The following is a 19,734-nucleotide window of genomic DNA, read 5'->3' as shown; positions in this document are numbered from 1 at the left end:
CCTCACAAACACACAAATAGCTACAACACAATGTAAGACATCACAGTTACAGTGTTACTCTGTTGTTCCATTGCTTTGCTTAGGATAGATCTAGAACTGTTCATCACATACCTTGCAATGGATAGGCATCCTGCGATAATAAGACTATAGCAGTCCTACTCTAGATCTGTCTTGAGCGATAGTGATAACTACTGCTGGTGCTGCTGGTACACTACTGCTCTAGGCCTTGCCTGTTGACACTGCACTAGAAATGGGGAAAGTGCTTGTTCTTCATTTGTTCAAGGTTTGCCTAGGTTCTTTCTTAGGGCACTTACTTTAAGTTCCCTCCCATGTTGAGGGCACCTTCTGTTATCTGCATCTGGACATCAAGTATTTGGAGCTGTTATTGTAGTCATTCAGACAATGCTCACCTGCCCTATGCTGAGAATCACAACAGAACTTTACAACCACTTTGTTTAGTCTCTAGCCAATCTCTCTTTCTCAAAGGTAAAACTATATAGTATATGGGTATTTCACTAGCAATAGCAAATTACTGAGGTGGAATGCTGGACATCCACTAACAGTTATGTTTGCATTCCCCATTTCCTTCATTGGGACATGGTGGGTGTCTTTTGTACATTGCATACTTGCTCTGGTTTCTTGAGTAGGAAGTCCTCATATTTAGAGAAAAAGCTGTTTAGCCATTACACATTTTTTATATCTTACAGGAGACTGAGGGGTGGGCAGGGGAGATGTTGAAAACGTTTGCAGTAGGCATACTTTAAGGCACTGGCAGTGCATCTCCTTGCATCTTAAGTTGTGCTTGTGTCACCAGTGAGAAGAGTAAAGTGGAAATTCTTACCAAGTCTTTGCATCTGGAGTTCGGAGCTGGAATATCTGGAAAAATTTGAAAAGACAAATGTTGGCAATCTGCTCTTCTGATATGAGGTGTCCTTTCTGTACAAAAGATTGCTTTTGTGTATGTGTTATGTGCCCTTTAGCATTGCACAGTTGAGTTATTTTTTGTGAAGATGAGGATGGGTGGGGGATGTTTTTAACAAATCTGCCATTCGTGGTAATTCACCTTTTTTTCTGGCATTTTTTTGACTCTGCATGCAGGACATTTGTTTGACATGAGCAGGGAAGAATTCATTTCCCCTCAACTGATCATGCCAGTGCCTATTTTTGGTTTCTGTGTTGATGGTGGAATAATATCACACTACACTAGTGTAAGACTTGTTTGGGGTGGTAATGATTTCAACCCAGCAAAACTGAACCTCAGGCTTGCTCTGTAACTAGAGTTGCCTTGGCCTGCTGTATTATAGGTGATGACACTATAGCATCACAGTTTCATTTGCCTGCTGCAAAACAAACCACCCCTCCACCAGTGTTTGGGGAAGGGCTTAAAGAAGGACAAAATTAGTACTAGTAGTAAGGTGGTATGAGGGAAGGGAGACTGCACCCCTTTCACTTCCTTATTCCAGCCCCCACTGTACAACACAATACATACCATGTAGTACACGCAGGGTGAAAAAATGCCAGAAAAAGGTGCATTACCATGGATGGCTGATTTGTTAAAAATACCACCCATCCATTCTTGTCCTCACAAAACAAACAAACAAACAAACAAAACCCTCAACTAACCCAGAAATTCCAGTTCTGATTTGCTGCCAAAAATGTGTGGGCCATGTGTGTTGCCAGGAGGGCAAAAACTGCCCCTGCACTTGCCCTCTCTGTTGTATGATGACAGAGAGAAAATTGTGCCTGAATTATGGTATAATTAGGAGGGCATATCATGGACTGAAAGAAAAGGAAGCTCTCTGTTCCCCATTTTTTTAAACCTAGTACTGTGTTACCACTAACATCACTGTACAGTCTGTAAAGAGCTGATCCCTTCTGTCCCAACTGTCACTGTGTCTGCAGTTGTTTTAAAGGTTTCCTGAACTATGTCTGTGAACTACCAGAATACAACCTGAAATGAGGAAAGAGATGCTGTATTACTGGAAAGTCTTATGATTTTCTCTCCTGTCTGTGTTGCAACTCAGTTCTTCTCTGGTTGTGATATTTGAAATACACTCAGAAGGAAAGATCAAAGTCAAAATGTTTTTAAGTAGTGAGTTTGTACTTAATGTGTGCCCTCCATTTTGCTCCGAAGAATCACCAGTGCAATACTTTGGCTTAAGACTTATTATTGACACAGTCAATAAATAAAAACCAATGAATATCAACAGAATAAAATTGGTACACATTGGTAGATATTCTGGGGTACTAAAATCATGTTGTTGTTGTTGTTGTTGTTGTTGTTGTTGTGTGCTTTTAAGTAGTTTATGATATATGGTGACTCTAAGTTGATCCTCCCATGGGGTTTTCTTGGCAAGATTTGTTTAGAGAAGGTTTGCCATTGCCTTCTGATGATGCTGAGAGAGTGTGGCTCACCCAAGATCGCCCAATGGGTTTCATGGCCAATTAGGGAATCGAACCCTGGTCTTTAGAATTGTAGTCAAACACTCAAACCATTACATTATTTTTTTTAAAACAAATGAAGATATTTGTCATGGCCAGCGAAGAGCAGGACTCGGAGGATGAGGAGGAGGATGGGTCTACTCCAGAGCAAGGGGTAATTGAGGCTACACCAGGTGTTAATTCTGCTCTGCCAGAGCCCAACCCTGATCTCCCAGCCCCAAAGGAGGAGATTCAGCCAGGTCCTAGTGCTGATAGGATTCCTCTGGTGGTACAGCAGCCTAGTGGTGACTCTGGGGAGGAAGCAGGCCTGGAGGTTCCCTCCTTTAGGCAACGCAGGGCTGAGAGTGCTGGCAGATGCAGATCCCGGAGAATTGCTGAGAGGCAATTAGCTAATCAGGCTCACCTGGTATGGTGAAGAGCGTCTCCTAATTAAGATGCAGGGAGATGCCAATTCAATGCCAGAGTTTATTGCATGATCCTTTGGTGTGATTGCTGCCGGCACTGGCTTCGTGTATCCTGACTCCTTGTTGCCCTGACTCTTGACCTTGGAACGAACTGGACTCTTGCTACCTTCTGGCTGCCCTGACCCTGGACTGGACTGACTACTCTGACCTCTGTTTCCCTGACTTCGGCTTTGGCTTTCGGCTTGCTCTCTAATGCTTACTGCTTGCAAGGTTTGTGGACTGCTTCCAGTTGCTTTGCTAGTTGCCATGTTAAAACCATTCTTATAGGCGTTGTGTGTGCTGGCCACAGTCCAGGACAATATTGGACACCAGGACTTGACAGAAGCATTCATTTCATGGAAAATAATATAGCAAAAGATGTTTTATCACTCAAAATGAGAGCTTACTTTAAGAGATGAAGAGAGGCAAAGATAAAATTTTAATGAACTCCCACAGGCTGAATCCAAGTTTAAGAGAAAAAAAAGAATAAATGAATACATAGATGAAGGATATCTTGTCTAAAATTAATATTTAATTTCTAATTTTAGTTATTAATGATTGTAACTGATAATGTGCATATACTACAATGTTATTGTGGATAGATTAAATATACATATCTATTTTTCTGTAAATTAATTCCATTGGATTAAGTTATAACTAAAAATAAGTGGTTGAAGACATTAAGAAGATGTTAAGTTACAGGGAGCATATAACTTCTTTGTTGAAACAGCTTCACTGGCTACCAGTTCATTTCCAGGTACAGTTTGAAGTGCTGGTCATGATCTATAAATCCCTACATGGCTTAGGTTCAGACTATTTGTGAAACCATATCTCCCCATATGAACCTTCTAGAGTTTTAAGATATTCAGGGGAAGATTTTCCCTCCATCCCACCACCACCACATGCTCATTTGGTGATGACATGAGAGACAGCCTTCTCAATGGCTGCTCCCACTCACTGGAAGTCTCTTCCATGGAAGGCTAGGCTGGCCTTCTCCCTGCGTTCTTTTTGCCAGCAGACAAAACCATTCTGATTTAAGCAGGCTTTTTAATGCTTAAGCAGAGAAGGTTTTGAATGTAAATGTATGTTTTCTCTGTTTTTAACTTCTGTATGTTTTAAAACTAATTTTATAGTAACATTTGTGCTTTAATTGGGATCCATTTAAATTTGCATCCACTTTTTGGACTTTTTGTAAACATTTTAATATGTTATGAAAGCCGCCTTGAGTCCCTGGGGCCTGGGAGGAAGGTGGCATTAAAAAGGTAAATAAATAAAATAAAATACAAACTAAGGCGCGTTACAGACCGCCCCTTTGAGGCGGCCTGTACCCGCCCCTTTCCCCGGGGTATCGTGGCCTCAGCAGTTAGAACGGCAGCTGCTGAGGCCCCAATCCGCCGCTTTCCAGGCTGTGGTGATAGGGGTGTCCTTGGGGCTTCAAGCCCCAAGGACACCCCGTGGCAGCGGGGAGGAGGAGAAAGGGGCCACTTGGCACCTTTCTCCTTTGCGCTGCTGGGCACAGCTGTGTGAAGGCTGCGCCCAGTGGCGCAAACCAGGAAGGAGCTCTGAAACGGAGCTCATTCCTGCTCCGCGCATTAAGCGCCCTGGCGCGGAGCGACGATGTCACATCCGCCCCGCCCCATATAGAGGCAGCGTGGTCGTGACGTCGTCATGGTGGCCCCCATGTAGATGGGGCGCCGCCATTTTGTACGGACTCAGTCCGTACTAGGGTTAGGGGGGGTGCGGAAGCACCGCACCTTCCTAACCCTAATATGGACTGACTCCGTACTAAAAGGCACGTCTGTAACGGGCCTAAGAAAATGGAGCAAAATGCTCCATAAGAAGGATTTAAATAGTTTCTATATTTTGAGGTTGACTTCACAGCATGAGAGAATGCAACCCTTTCAATCTTCTCAGCTACTGCATATGGCCAATATTATTCTTTGAGTTCCTTCTTCCTTCATATAATGTCTTAAATAGAAATTAATTGCATGGTGGCATAATATTCTGGATTTTAGTGCTTCTATTTCATATCACCACTGACAACCAGTGGTTGCACTAATAATATGAGTTGTGACATCATGACAAGAGACAAACTCTACTAGATCCTGTGAAAGGCTGTCAAGAAGTAGGATCTCAGTTCTGTGAAAAACCCATCTACAGCACCTATAATGTTGAATAATCTTTATGAATAACCTTTCTGTAGGGGAAGGAAGTCTTGATACCTGCTGAAGCCCTCATGAATTTTACTTTTATGCAGAAGGAGATACTTCACTTTTTAAAAATAGTTTTGTAATCATATCCATAAAAGTACTGTATTTTCTGGCGTATAAGACTACTTTTTAACCCAGGAAAATATTCTCAAAAGTCAGGGGTCGTCTTATACACTGGGTGTCATCTTATAGGGCAGGTGCTGAAACTTCTGAGCTGGACTGGAGAATCTGCGGTCTCCACATATGGTGGGGGCAGCTCAAAAACGGCTGTGGCCACATCCCCACCATATGCAGCAATCGCATGAAAGCAGCTACCGCTCTGATAGTCTTGGAGACAGGGAGGGCTGGGCAGGCAGGGGGAGCTGACCAATCCAAGCAGGCTTTGTATACAACAAGGTTTCCTGTTAAGTACCTGCATGTCATAAGTATTTGAATTAAAATTACCATATTGAAATCAAATCTGATTTTTTAAAAAAAATTATTTGGTGTGCGTTGGAAGAGGGGTTATACAGTGAGTATATCCCAAACTCTATATTTTAATTGGAAAAGTTGGGTGTCGCCTTATACACCCAGTCATCTTATACGCCGGAAAATACAGGTAATTCATATTTAAGAACAGAAATTTCCACAAAGTTAATGAAAATGTCCTTGTATGCCCCTTTCAAGTTACTCACTATTTATTTAAGCTTTTGCTCCTCTCATCCATCTTAGCCTCTTTTAAAGAGACTCCAAACACAGACAAGCATGTGTGTTTTTAAGGGTTTTTGTTTGTGCATGGCTGAGATTCAGCTCTCTGAATGAACATCTCTGGCAGAATTTAAACAACATAACAATGATCAGTGCTGGGTTATTACTTTCCATCTATTTGGACTTTGTATCAATTTCCAGTTCTCCCTGAACTCTGAAATGCTCCTTTTTTCCCTCTCAAACATTTGAACTGCAACTCTCAAGTAACCAGCAAACTGTCAGCTAAATTGCTAAATCTTTCCTCCATTCACAGCCTCCATTCCGATAGTTTTGAGAACTGTGAATTTCACATGTTGAACATGTCCTCTGGCTCAGATGTGTATCACAATCATGTACGTTTGAGTCTGTAACAGGGGTGGGAAACTGTGTCCTCCAGATATTTTCTCATTGGCTGTGCTAGTTAGTTCTAATGGGAATTTTATGGCTAATGGGAACATCAGGGTGCCACAGTTGCCCAACCTGATCTTTATTTAGACATAAATATTAAAACAGGTTGGCTTGAAAACAAATTTAAACTTTTAAAAGTTAACATTGATTACAGCCAGAGTGGCATAGTGGTTTGAGTGTTAGACTATGACTCTTGAGACCAGGGTTTGCTTCACCACTTGGCCATGAAACTCACTGGGTGACCTTGGGCAAGTCACACTCTCTAAGCCTCAAGGGAAGGCAATGGCAAATCTTCTCTGAACAAATCTTGCCAAGAAAACTCCATGATAATTTCGCCTTAGCGTCGCCATAAGTCGGAAACAACTTGAAGGCACAAAAACAACAAACAGTTCCCTGCCAATTGAAAAATATCTTGGTATTATTGTAATATTGACTAAACCCTATTATTAGTTCCAGTTGATAATCCAACTAAATCAACATGAACTATGTAAATGAACATGTAAGTTCTATTGGCTTCAGTGGGTCTACCCTAGTTGAAACATAAATTGATATATACTATCATTTTAAAAAGAATCTCCTTTTGTGGTAGAAGATATTTTGAAAGAAGAATGAGGACTAATTACTATAATCACTGTGTGGCCACCTGCTATGGATATTTAAAACCCTGGTTTCAGTTTACATGTAAGTTCTGTGACTGTTTCAGATTACGATAGGATAACTGACTATAACTATAGTTGAATAACCTGGGTATACATACCCATTGACCTGAACTACTGCGTAGGTACACAGTAGGACTAAGCTCCAGTGGTACACTGGAAACAGTGGTACATGAATCAGTGAACCAGTTCCAAATGTTGGGAAACCCTCTGGATAAGGTTTTTGCAAAATCCCATGCTGGAGTCAGCAACAGAAGGGAAAGAAATTTCCAGTTTAATTGGCATTGGATATACTTATAGTAAGTCAAGAATCACTAGCCACTTGCTTCATTGTTACATGAGTAGGCTCCAAGAAAATGTATCTGATTAAAAGTTTCAATAAGTTTTGTAATTTATTCTGTTTTTCTTTCACAGAAAATTCTTTGCCAAAACCAAAATTACCTGAAGACAGTATTATTTCATCATACAATATAAATGCAAGCTATCCTGGCCTTACCACAGGAAATGGACTCTCAGACTCACCAGCAGGGTCAAAAGAGCATGGGAACATCCCCATTATTGTACCATTAATTCCACCACCTTTCATAAAGCCACCAGCAGGTAAATTGCTTCATTTGTAATGCTCTTGAACAAACATTCTGTTTTATTTTGTTTACATATTGAAATAAACAGATTAACCTAGAATTGCAGAAACATCAAAAATTTTAAACATTTTTCTATCTCACTTTTCAGAGACTTAAAAAGACTAGTCCATTGGACTAGATTCATATTAATAGCACAACCCTATGTCTGTCTGTCCAAAAATGACAATGTATACAGTAGGGCTTACTGCTAGAAAATGTGTCTAGAATGGCAGTTCTAGATATTTGTGTTTAGTTCTCACTTAATCAGTGAGATAAAATTACATTCATGATCAACTTGTCCCAGTCTTTTTATTGGGCACTTTGAAGGTGGGCTGCTTATATGATGCACGCCTCAAAAGCGGGTGGAAAGCAAAACAAATCTGTGCTAAAAACTGGAGCAAAAAGAAGCTGGGATAATCTGGTTTAGTGGAGGAAATGCGCATCTTTGCACCTGCATATAATCAGCCTGGTGCGACTGTGGAGCTGCAGCAAAGCAAAAAAATAAAATAAAATAAAATATGAAAGTGTGACACTCCAGTGGATGTAATTACAACATACACATGGCAAACAGGGAACATTGGGTGAAGGGGTGGTGAAGATGTCATGTATAGGGGGCGTTCATGATTATGCTTTAACAATGTATCATGTGTACACAAAAGCACTAATGCCCTATACTGGTAGTGCATCGCACGTACGACTGTGTAGCTGATCAAAGGGGTGGCTATGCCACGTGTTGGCATGTAGGTGATGTGCCAGGTACTTGAAGGTTGCAGGCAGTGTATCTGTGTGACATTGCACATGCATGGTGGGGAGGCGACAAAAAAAGTTAGTGGTGCAACATGACACCACCCCATGCAGACTGCCTCTGGGTGTTCAACCTACCTTGGGAGCAGCTGTGTAGACAGCAGGATTTTGACTTACTTTCAGAAAAAGCAGGATTGATCACTTTTTCCTGCCCACCTGCTCCCACCCTTTGTATGGATGCAATCCATGTGAAAAAGCATTAATTAAAAGCTTAGTTTACCAGTTTCAATGATAGCATAATAGTAATCTTCCCATCAATATAAGTAATTTGAGTTAGATTGTGCCTGTTTAGGGGTAGAGCTATACTGCAGAATTAAAGCCGTTTGAACCACTTTAACTGCCATGACTCTATCTTACAACATCCTGGGATTTGTAGTTTGGTGAGGCACCTGAGCTCTCTGACAGACCAGGCTGAATACCACACAAAACTATAAATTCCAGGATTCTGTAGGATAGAGTCATGGTAGTTAAAGTGGTGTCAAATTGTTTTAATTCTGCTGTGTTGTGAAAACCTAGAAGACACCAAGAAGTAACTTGTGCCTGTTAAAACAGAAGTGGGCAACTCCAATCCTCCAGATGTTTTTGGGTTGTCACTCCCATCAGTCTAGCCAACAAACATAATACTGAGGGATGCTGGGATTTTATAAATCATATGAGAAGGAGTTCTGTTATCTACACTTTGACAGGAAAAGTCATATTGTTTAAAAAAATTTTTTTAGAAAAAAAATTATTCAGAAAGTTGATTCACCCAATTAATGAATTTCTCTGGTTAGTATTGTGAATTTTCAGTCTGTTTTGCAACTGGATACATCAGACAGGTTGTGTGAGGTTTCTGACTGGGAGACTGGGCTATAGCAGCCATTGATTTGATTAGATGTTTTTTTTTGTGGTGTTATTAGTGTCTTGCAAATTACACAAATTTTATTTTTAGCACACAAATTATGCATTCACAAAGTAATGTTTAAAGTAGCCCATTGACAAGACCAATTCATTTCAGGGGTGTTTGTAACAGTAGAATGTATCAACTGTTGGGCTGACTGTCAGGTTCAAAATCAAACATAGCTGAACAGACATAGGAGTAAAATTATTATGTGTTTGCTGTGCTTGTGCTGATAAATTCTTCTAGGGCACACTGTGACTCCTTTCATACAGAAATTCCTGTATTTTTCATCTAAGAGGTTTGATATGATCAAATATATATTCCCCATGGAGACTATTCTGAAATAGTTATCAGTTGTGTTCAGGTAATGTTTCCCACTAGCCAAACAACTTCTGTCAGTAGGTAGGGGAGGATGAGCAACTCCCCCTCCTCTCTGCAGCCCCACACAGAGCCCAAATCTACTTTGGAGTATTACCTCTCCTAGCATATTGGGGAGTCAGTGGATAAAATTACCTGAAGAGGGAGAGTAGGAAGTGAAATTCATCTCACACAAGTGAAAGTCTTCATTTATAGTGAGCTAATGAAAAAGCTGGAGGGGAAGGAGAAGAAGGGCAAGTCTTTATGTTTTCATGATGTTCTTATCTGGTGTGGTTTCTTCCTGTGTGGCATTCCTCGGGGCTTATATGAGGTATGATTCATTTGCATTGGGTGCTGTTTTCATAAGCTGCAAAATAACTGTTATGGCTGTAGTAGGGTGTTTAATTGCTATGTTATTATTTACTATTGTATACACTGCAATACAGTAATTGCAAATTTATATAACAGCAGGCTCTACTGTGTATCTGTTTAAGTCAATGGGAGTTTTCTTGCATGCTATTGAATTAATTGAAGGCAGAAACAGATCTAATGTAGGCTCAGCATTCAGCAAAGAACACTGCTAGTGCTTTGTGAAAAATGTAGGAACCACATAAGGCAGCAGTCCTCTTAGCAGTCTCATATAAACAACATGTAGGGTATTCTGATGGCTAGAGTGCCAGATTTGGGTGTACGAGATATTAGTTTAAGCCTAATCTTTTGCTTTGTGGTGTAGTGAGATAGCAAAGAATGTAGAGCTATTGCAATCCCAAAGCAAGTATGGGCAAAATTTAAAGTTGAATGTACTGGGCGTACTAAATTTTCTCCCTTATCTGAGACTTTGAAGTCCAGGTGCTGATCATGACAGTCCCCATAATCACACTTAAAAGAGTGTTTAATGATACAGCAGCGTTGCCAATTTCTGGGGAATTCCCTGGAATCTGAGAAATTTAATTTCTTTCCAGGGATTTTAACTTAATATTCTGGTAAATATTGGGGAATTCTGGGGATTTTGGATTTTGGTAAAACATTCTGGGGACTATCTTTGAGGTTTGTTGGCAACACTGTAATACAGGCACTCAGCTGATACTGTATCAAGGGGCACTTTATTAGGATCATCTGGCAAAGGTAGCAAAACTGGTTAGTGTGCAGGACTTTGGCTGAAAAGGTGGGGCTTTCCATCACTGGCCCACTATTAGATTCAATGAGGCCACATTGAGCTAGTCAGTGTCTGAGCCTGGCCTTCCTCTCAGGTTTGCTATGAATGAAAATATTTGTGCATGAAATTATACCATGCCACCGCAAGGTTCAGTATGTTAGAGTGGGATGCATATGTGAGGAATATCACAACACTATACAGTGATTGGTCAAAGGGAACAGGAAAGCCTGAGGGTGGAGGTGGCAATGGGTTGGATTAGATGGATTTTAAGGTATAATTAATTAGCTTGTTTGTTGTATATCTAACCTTTCTCCTAATAGCACCTTCCAACCCTGTGATTTTTTGAAATCCCTTAGTGCCTTGGTAAGCAGCAGAAAGGGAATTAAGCTCAGATTGGGTTCAGTGAACCTTGCTCATGTGCCTTATTGACATCTTTCCTTTGATCCTCAGCTTTATTCTATTTCTAAAACATTTTTTCTTCACCACCCTCTTACTCTATCTAGGACTGATTTTATTGCCCAATTTTCCTGCTTGTTTTATTCATGCTTTAGTATATGCCTTAAACTTTGACTCATCTGAATTTTATCTCCTTCTATAACCGTATTTTTTCTCTTTAAATAAGTCTTTGCATTAGCCTTTTCTTTGCAAAGTGCTATTTCTTGGCTGTGCCCTTTCCACTTTGCTGTTTTTTCTATGCCTAGAATGAGCTCCCATACACAAAAGGAAGTACCCCTTCTCTTATCTTTCTTCCCTTGCTTTTCCTTCTCATTATTCTTTTGGTGTGCCTTTGACATATTAACCCCTTACTACTCAATTCCCTTTCCTTGTGTTTTCTTTCATTGTCAGGCTATGGTCAAGGCCTTGAGAGTTTCAGGCTAGCCCTGCTGAGTACTAGGATGAAGCAACTTGTTTCAAACAGTATTATGAGAAGGATGAAGAAGAATGTTGGAACTGATATCTGAATGGTTCTGCTATTGCAAAGCTTGTACAACCAATACTTTTGTTCTGTTTGCGCTGGTCCCTGCATAAACCATTTTACATTCACGACTCATATCATAGGGTTCCTACAAGGAGGTTCACCTCTGCCTCCTCACTATGCAGTGCCAAGATGTATTAGGTATTAATGAAAATAAAGCCCTGCAGCATAAAGAATTTACTAGTTTGCTTCCCGCTGTTGCCAGGCTTGAGATAGCCAAGAACTGGAAAACTGGAAAGTTGAATATTGCAGGATGGTGGACTAGACTCTGGGACTTGTGGTTAATGGAGAAAATGGCAGATAATAACAACAGAGTGAGAGGCTTACACTCTGGATTGACCTTTCATAAGATTTGACATGCATTTATTGAATACACCCAGCAAGATTTAGTCTCTAGACATCCCCCAATTTTAGCTAATTTTTTTATGGAAAGATGTCTTTCAGGATCCCTGAATATACCTTTTATCTATAATTTTCAAGGCCTTATCTGGGTTATTGTCTTTATTTATTGTTGTTTTGGTGTACTGTTTGTTGTCATGTTTTGTTTTAGAATGTATTAATAAATTTAAAAAAAGATGTATTGGGTAATGTGTCACTGGTGTTCTTTCTGTGAGATCTTATATCAGTGTCACCCACTACTGCTGCTTCCCAGTAGTTGTCTATCACTCTATTCCTTGTGTATCCCTTTACATTTCTTTTCTTCTCCCCCCCCCCCACCCCGAATCCTGTCAAATTCCGACAAGTCCATTCCACCTTGTGTTTTCCCTTCTTGATTCTACTTCTTTTCATATTCACTCCCCCTCAGATTCTCCCTGGTAGTGCCCCATGCTGGGTCTTCAAGGATTCTCAGAAGCTGGTACGATGTTTTGCTAGCATGTTCTGCTAGCATTGGGGTAATTTCTAAAACACCTAACTAATAGTGTGTGCCACTTATAGTTTTCCCACTAATGTTACATTTGATACATCCAGAATATAAAATGTAGTTTCTGCAAACCTAGACAAACTCTGACCTTTGGGCCTGTTCCAGCCCTCTTGCAGGGCAGCAACAATAAATGTGCCAGCTGTTGTTGCTAATGAGTGTTGTAAGATAACAATTTGCATTTTCAGTAAGGATTTCCTGTACTTTTTGTGCAGCTTAATTTTATGCATTGTAAAGGCAATTTCCTTCCTTTTTTTTCTGTATCCAATTTTTTGGATAAATTCTTCTTCCTTCATGGGAATCTGAAGCACAGAAAGGAAGGGGAAATTGAATTACAGCTATAGGTAGAATTTGCATTAATTATCATAGTTGCTCCTTGGTTTCCCCTAAATTTATAAGTCCTTCCCTTTTTTCTTTATTGATTTCAACCGGAAAATTAAAATAGCCCCAGGCCTCCCCTATCAGCCATCAAGAATTTAAAATGTATATTCTGAAAGAATTTAAAAATGTTCTTCTGCACAGACAATTTGTATGTATGTAACTGCAGACATGCATGAGGCTTAGGTACTATGGATCAAGACCAGAGGAGGGAGGATGAAATTTGTGTAACAAAATGCCTTGCACCCCCACTCCTCTTTGAGGTAGATCATGCCTTACAATTAACAAGTTCATTACTAAGAAATTAGCCTCGTTCCAGAGATTAGCTTCTGAAAGGAAACATGTTACAGAATTGCAAAAATAATTTCACTGATGTAATAAGCTTTTCATATGTAATCATATGAACAATAACCACTTAATGTATTTATTAAAAATGCTTCCTAGAGGCTGACCACTCTAGCTAAAGCTGGTATTCAGTAACAAATCACTGGGTCATAAGATGCTTCCAGATGGTATTCACCTAGCACTGCTGCATTGTGCAGTTATTCTACTGGATTCTTCTAAAGAGATAATTTTATTTGTAAGGGGGGGGGGAGGGAGATAAGAAGTTACAGTAAAGCACAATGGAGAGAAATGGAAGGGGACCAGATTGGACCTCATGCAGCATTCTATGAATGAATAATTCACAGAATAATTGCATCTGAAAGCGCTTCAGTTTTGAATTAGGCAGTACAATATGTTATAAAATATTTTTTTCATCATTAAAAATATAAACTCAGTGAAACTATATTGGCATAAATCAAACTGCTAGTCTTAATTAGAGTAGACCCATTGAATCAATGAGAATTTAGTAAGTCAGTACAAATGTAAGTCCCATAAATTGAATGGGAAGACTCTAGTTGGGACTCAGGCTGCATCTGCACTGCAGAAATTATCCAGGTTGACACCACTTTAACTGCCATGGCTTGATGCTGTGGAATTCTGGGAAGTGTAGTTTGTTGTGGCACCAGAGCTCTCTGACAGAGAAGGTTCAATGTCTCACAAAACAACAGTTCCCAGAATTCCCTAGCATTGAGCCATGACAATTAAAGTAGTGTGAAACTGGATTATTTCTGCATTGTGGATGTAGCCTAAATTGGATTTAAATGTTTATTCCTGCAGTTTGTCTGGTATAGAAATTTTATTTAATTAGCTGAAAATGCCAGGAAGATCTGTTCCTTAGTGTTGCACCTAGTCATTATTTAAAATATATCTTAAGGTCCTAGCAGGAAGAGGCCAGGTTAGTTATCAGCTAGGACTGCCAGCTTGTTAAAGACTTTTTAGTTGATTAATTAGCTGCTTTTTAACCCTTTAATTTATTAAATATAATAAAATTGCACTAAATCCTCAGTATGGGTGCGTTTTGAGATACTGAAGGAAGTGTGCAATAACATATGCAATTTGTTAAACAAAAACTGCCAAGGCATCTAATATACCAGAAAACAAGCAGCCTTTTAAAAATATATCCTTCAGTCTCAGACATACTAATGAAGAAATCTGCCAACTTGAGTTGACTGCTACTAGTAAATTGTTGAAATGGGTGGAGGGTTAGAAAGGGACAGGATTACAACTCCCATCATCGTTGCCATGCTGTTCTGGCTAGGGATTGATGAGAACAGCAGCTCAACAATATCTGGAGAATCACATTTTATTCATCTCTGTTTTACACAATAAAGGATCGTGGTATACCTGGCATGAATGAAAAGTTAGGCAGACTGACAATCATTGATTGACTGTAGCAGCTTTTGTTTAAAAAAATTGAAGCAGGTTTTCCTGTAGTTCATGCAAATTGAAACGGAGGATGAGGGATAGAGAGTCAGTAAAGATTCTTCTTAATTAAGACTTAAAATGGCACTGCAAACTTTTGATGATTAATTGGAGCATGCTTTTGCCTGATGCATATTTAGTTATTATAATGTGATAATTTTATCTTGTTATACAAACTGTTCCCACTGGGAGCATGATTTAACACTGTGAACACTCTGTGTTTATTGCATTGTTCATTATGAAATGTACACAGGCTGATAAACCATAAGGAAGCATGTATAAGTGCTCTCTGTACAACAGTTGTGGCACGTCCTATTTCCACGTATAGTGATATAACCATGGAGTAGAAAACACAGTCTGGAACTCCCTGCATAATTGTTGACTATATGAATGACAAGACACAAAGGAGTTTGTTTTGATAACACCTGCTCTGTGCAGATGTTTATTGAGAAAGGCAGTGAGGATATTTTATTTGTTGTGTTTCCAAAGCTGTTTGCATTATTGCATTGTAACATGCTGTTCTAATTATGATTTTATAGCAACATGGAAGATATGATAGCACCTAACAAGATTTTACTTTAATAAAATTGCTCAGGTTGGGTATACAATATTAACATAAAACATGAGTAGAAGAAATGTGGTCCATAGCTGAAAGCATTTTGATGGCCCCAGGGCAAACAGCCCATTTTCAGCAGTTTAGCCACATTTGTGCTCCCCCAACCATTCTAGAACCAGCTGAGGCATTGCAGCAGGAAGTCAGCCATGGCTAGTGCTCCAGATATTGCAAAACTGCACATCACCAGCCTTAGGCAGTGGGTAGGCATTTGGACCATTAAAAAAGGTTAAAAAGTGGGAATGGGAACATGGTTGGCTGTGTTGTTGTCCAAGATCTGGTTGAGCCTCCAAATGCTTATCAATTGCCCCTTTCTAACATAAACATTTGCAATGGATAGGGACTGATAGGTGAACTGATGCTCTTACTGTTTTCCAGATTGTTGCTGTAGATCTGAAATACAGTCAGCCCTCCTAATCCACAGATTTTTTATCCATGGATTCAAGCATCCTTGACTTGAAAATATTCCAAAAAATATAAATTCCAAATAGCAAACCTTGATTTTCCATTTTATATAAGGGACACAATTTTGCTGTGCCATTATATTTAATGGGGCTTGAGTATCCACAGATTTTGTAATCCACGGGGGGTCCTGAAACCAAATCCCAGTGGATACCAAAGGCCCACTGTAGTCACAAATGACCACCAGTGGTAAAGATGTTTCCTCTCTGTAGTCCTATAAAAATTTGCTCATGAAGACATATTTTTCTTGAATACAGAATAGTACTACTTTATAGTCCTCTCTCCGTTCTTGTGGAATTGGGATTTGCGCCCCTCAATTATCTGTGGGAGGCAAATGGAGGGAGTTAAAATGGGGGTGCGCCAGTGGCGTGCACTTGCACACCCCCACAGAAGCACACCTCCGTTCAAGCCAATAGGGCTTGAATATGCACGTTCTTTAAATTTCATGCCGGGGGGGGGGGGCCGTAATGGATCACAGTGAAAAAGAAGGGGCAACAGTGTACACACACACACTGTGTGTGTGTGTGTCTGTCCCCAATGAAAATCAGAAGCAGAATCGCAGTCAGAGTCCCAATGTCCCTTGGCCTCAGAGACTCGAGACACCCTCTCGGTCCATATTACAACTGTCATTGCTCTGGCCTCTGAAGGAGAAAAAGAACAGCCAGGATTTGCTGGATTTACTCCACCACCCCCCGTGTGTGTGTGTGTGTGTGTGTGTGTGTGTACTTATTTAGATTGCAAATTTGAGGGTGGGGAAATAATTTGTAAGCCACTCTAGAGCCTTTTTTGGCTGAAAGATGAGGTATAAATATTATAAATAAATAAATAAATTGCTGAGAATAAACTATAGCTATTCATTTAAGTTCATGCACACTTCTTCAGATGAAGGACTCTCCAGAGGGTTTAGCAGATGTATTGATTCATGATGAAGAAGGGCAAATATAGCTCTGAAGTATCTGACCACTTTTGAATTTAAAGTTTAATGGGAAAATTGACTTATTTGTAACAGTGAACAACAAAGTGGCTTCAGGTTTGTTTCAGTGCTTGTGGAGATTCAGGAATTATTTATCTTTCTGTTCAAAATAATTGTTTCTATTGTATGTTTTGTTTGTTGTTGTTTTGGCAGCTACCATACCTGAACTGAAATAGATAGTAGTAATAAGAGGTAAACCTTAATGAGAAACTGAAAACATACAAATCAACAGGTCCAAATGATATGTATCAGAGAGTTCTTGAAGAACTCAAATGCTGATTTTTTTTTTAAAGTAAAACTATGCAACATGTGAGTAGTAAAGTGGCCAGGTTTGATGATATCAAACTATCTAGGCGATAAGAAACATGAATTGTGAAGATCTCAATTTTGGTTCTTTCAAGAGTGGAGGAATGGACCTTAAAATAAGAAATGAGATTTAATGTAAGGAAGTGCAAAATTCTGCACACTGGAGCAAAGCATACCAGTTTCTCATGTAAACTGATAGGCTGTGTTACATGGCTTTCTGAAAATGTCAACCCAATGTGCAGTTGCTATGAAAGATGCTAATTACATGTTGAGTATAATTTAAAAAATGAATTGTTAATATCTTTGTCACAACCACACTTGGAATACTGTATACAGTTCTAATGAGTACACCCTACAAAGAATATTGTAGACCTAGAATATCTCAACTGTCTACATTTGGCAAGTAGAGTCTCAATTATTAATCTATCATACTGCTTTTAAAATGTCCCAGTTTCTCTCTCTTCCTCCCACTTTTCTCTTTTGTCCTCAGTTCACTTTGATTGTTGCAAAATGACAGTCTTGACAGACCAGACATAAAGGCTGGCATCATGGTGGAGGAAGGATGTGGCATCTGCACAATGCATGCCCCAGTTCTGCGTCCATGCTGGCATCATGCCGCATGCCCCACCACACAGTGGGTGCATCATGGCGCTCCTCTGACACTGCATCCAGATGACGCAGTGCCAAAGGAGCACTGAAAAGCTACAGTGCCAGTGGCTGTGGCACCCTTTCCATGGTGCAAATAGGGCACCTTTTTGCTCCATGGAAAGGCTAGATCAGGGCTGTGGCATGTAGTTGCCACAACCCTGATCTGGCACTGAAAGGGGTGACTGCAGGCCACCCCTTAGGGTGCCCTTAGGGGCAGTCTGTTCAGCCCCAGAGTCCCAAGTGCAAAAATAATTTGCTCTTAATTAACTCAGTATAGGGGAGAGGAGAGGAGGAGATGAATCTTGCCCTTCCCATCAAAAGCAAACTGCTGCAGCCTTTCCTAGTGTGTGTGTTCTTCTTCAGTAATAACTTTTCCATCTTCATTTCATTATGATGTCCTGGTTTTCATCAGTGAAATGTCAGAGGGTATGGAATAGGTGCAGAAAAGGATAATCAAAATAAACAAGGGGCTGGTACTGCTGTTGTTTATTTACATATTTGGGGGTTTTTGGCTCAGAAAAAAGAGGCAAGTCAAGGGAAACATGACAGATATATCAAATTCTGCTTCATATAGAGAAAGTAGATGAAGAGAAAAGAAATATCATTCATTGAATGTGAGAAATTCAGGAAAGATAAAATGAAGTACTCTTCACACAGTAAAACTAAGAGATTTGCTGATACAAAAAATATTGATGGCTACCAGATTGACCAGCTTTAAAGGGGATTAGATGAATTCATGGAGGATAGGGCTATCAGTTGCTATTAATCATGATGGTCATGTATATTATCTCCAGTATCAGAGACAGTATACTTCTGAATATCCTTTGCTGGAGAATGTGAGTGAAAAGATGCTACAGCTCTCGTCTGGGCTTCCCAGATGTCTTTTAGGCCACTATATGAGCAGAAAGCTGGAATTTGTTGTTGTTAACGGCCCTTGAGTCAACCACAATTCATGATGACCCTGTGGATGAGACATCTCCAAGCCCCTCTATCCTCCAATGCAAATCCAGGTCCTTGACATCTCTGAGTGAGTCTGTTCATTAGTCTTCCTCTCTTTCGACTTCCCTCAGTCTTTCCTAGCATGTTTTTTCTAATGAGTCATGTCTCCTCATTATGTGGCCAAAGTGTGATGGCTTCAGTTTGATCACCTTGGCTTCTAAGGAGATTTCAGACTTGATTTGTTTAAGGACTCATTTGTTTGTCTTTTTGACTGTCCATCATATCCTCAGCACTCTTCTCAATTGGGAATAGACTGGCCTTTGTTGCACTCCAGCATGGGTGTTTGTTTATTCTTATGTTTGAGAATTAGAAGAAACAGATATACTAGCAAGAAAATATTGCTGTGTGGAGTGTTCTATTCAGAATTCTAGCCAGTTGTGTCTCTTTCCAAGAAATTCATTCGATCAGTAGTCATGGGTTTGTCAGACTGAAAGATGTGATAAGGACTTAGACATATATCAGGGAATAGTTCATTTGGATTTTAAATAACAGACAATAAATATTTTCACTTAACAACAACTAACAGTAAATGTTTTGTCCTTGCCTTGAGAGATCAAATAATAATTTCTTTTTTCCTATGGTTTCTTACAGGGTTGTCCCTGTTTTTATCTCTAACCATTGAACTCACCTGTCTGTCCTGTAACAGACAGCTCACAGCCTTTCTGCCCCTCACTGGTTAGGCTAGCACTTTGGCTCTGTTCTTAGCACCAACTCCCTCCCCTTGAAACTACCTTCTTTTTCTTCTCTTTCCTCCTCCTTTTTCAACAGCATTTTATTACTTCTATTCCTGCAGCAACTGTGAGCTAGCATTTGTTGGCATGACCCTCCCTTCCCCCAGCATTTCATTTTACCTGGCTGACATTACCAATGTCACGTGTTACCTTTTGCCAGATTTCCACCTTTTCACATTTTCCCATATCTTACAAAACTGGATCTTTGTTCTGACCAT

The 19,734-nt window shown here is 39.9% G+C and overlaps 1 protein-coding gene across 2 annotated transcripts in view; it reads left to right on the top strand.

The window, feature by feature from the left end:
* The window catches only part of LOC121919554 (sine oculis binding protein homolog), a 203,622-nt gene that overhangs the window by 27,207 nt on the left and 156,681 nt on the right, over nt 1-19,734 (top strand). For both annotated transcript variants that reach the window (XM_042446256.1, XM_042446255.1), the window contains exon 3: nt 7,300-7,485. In XM_042446256.1, coding sequence (XP_042302190.1) covers nt 7,300-7,485 — 186 coding nt within the window. The remainder of the gene's footprint in view (nt 1-7,299; nt 7,486-19,734) is intronic.

Source organism: Sceloporus undulatus, chromosome 1 (genome assembly GCF_019175285.1).
Source record: "Sceloporus undulatus isolate JIND9_A2432 ecotype Alabama chromosome 1, SceUnd_v1.1, whole genome shotgun sequence".
Classification (NCBI taxonomy): Eukaryota; Metazoa; Chordata; class Lepidosauria; order Squamata; family Phrynosomatidae; genus Sceloporus; species Sceloporus undulatus.
Note: the sequence above shows the minus strand (reverse complement) of the source record. Positions and strands in the feature narration are given on the sequence as shown.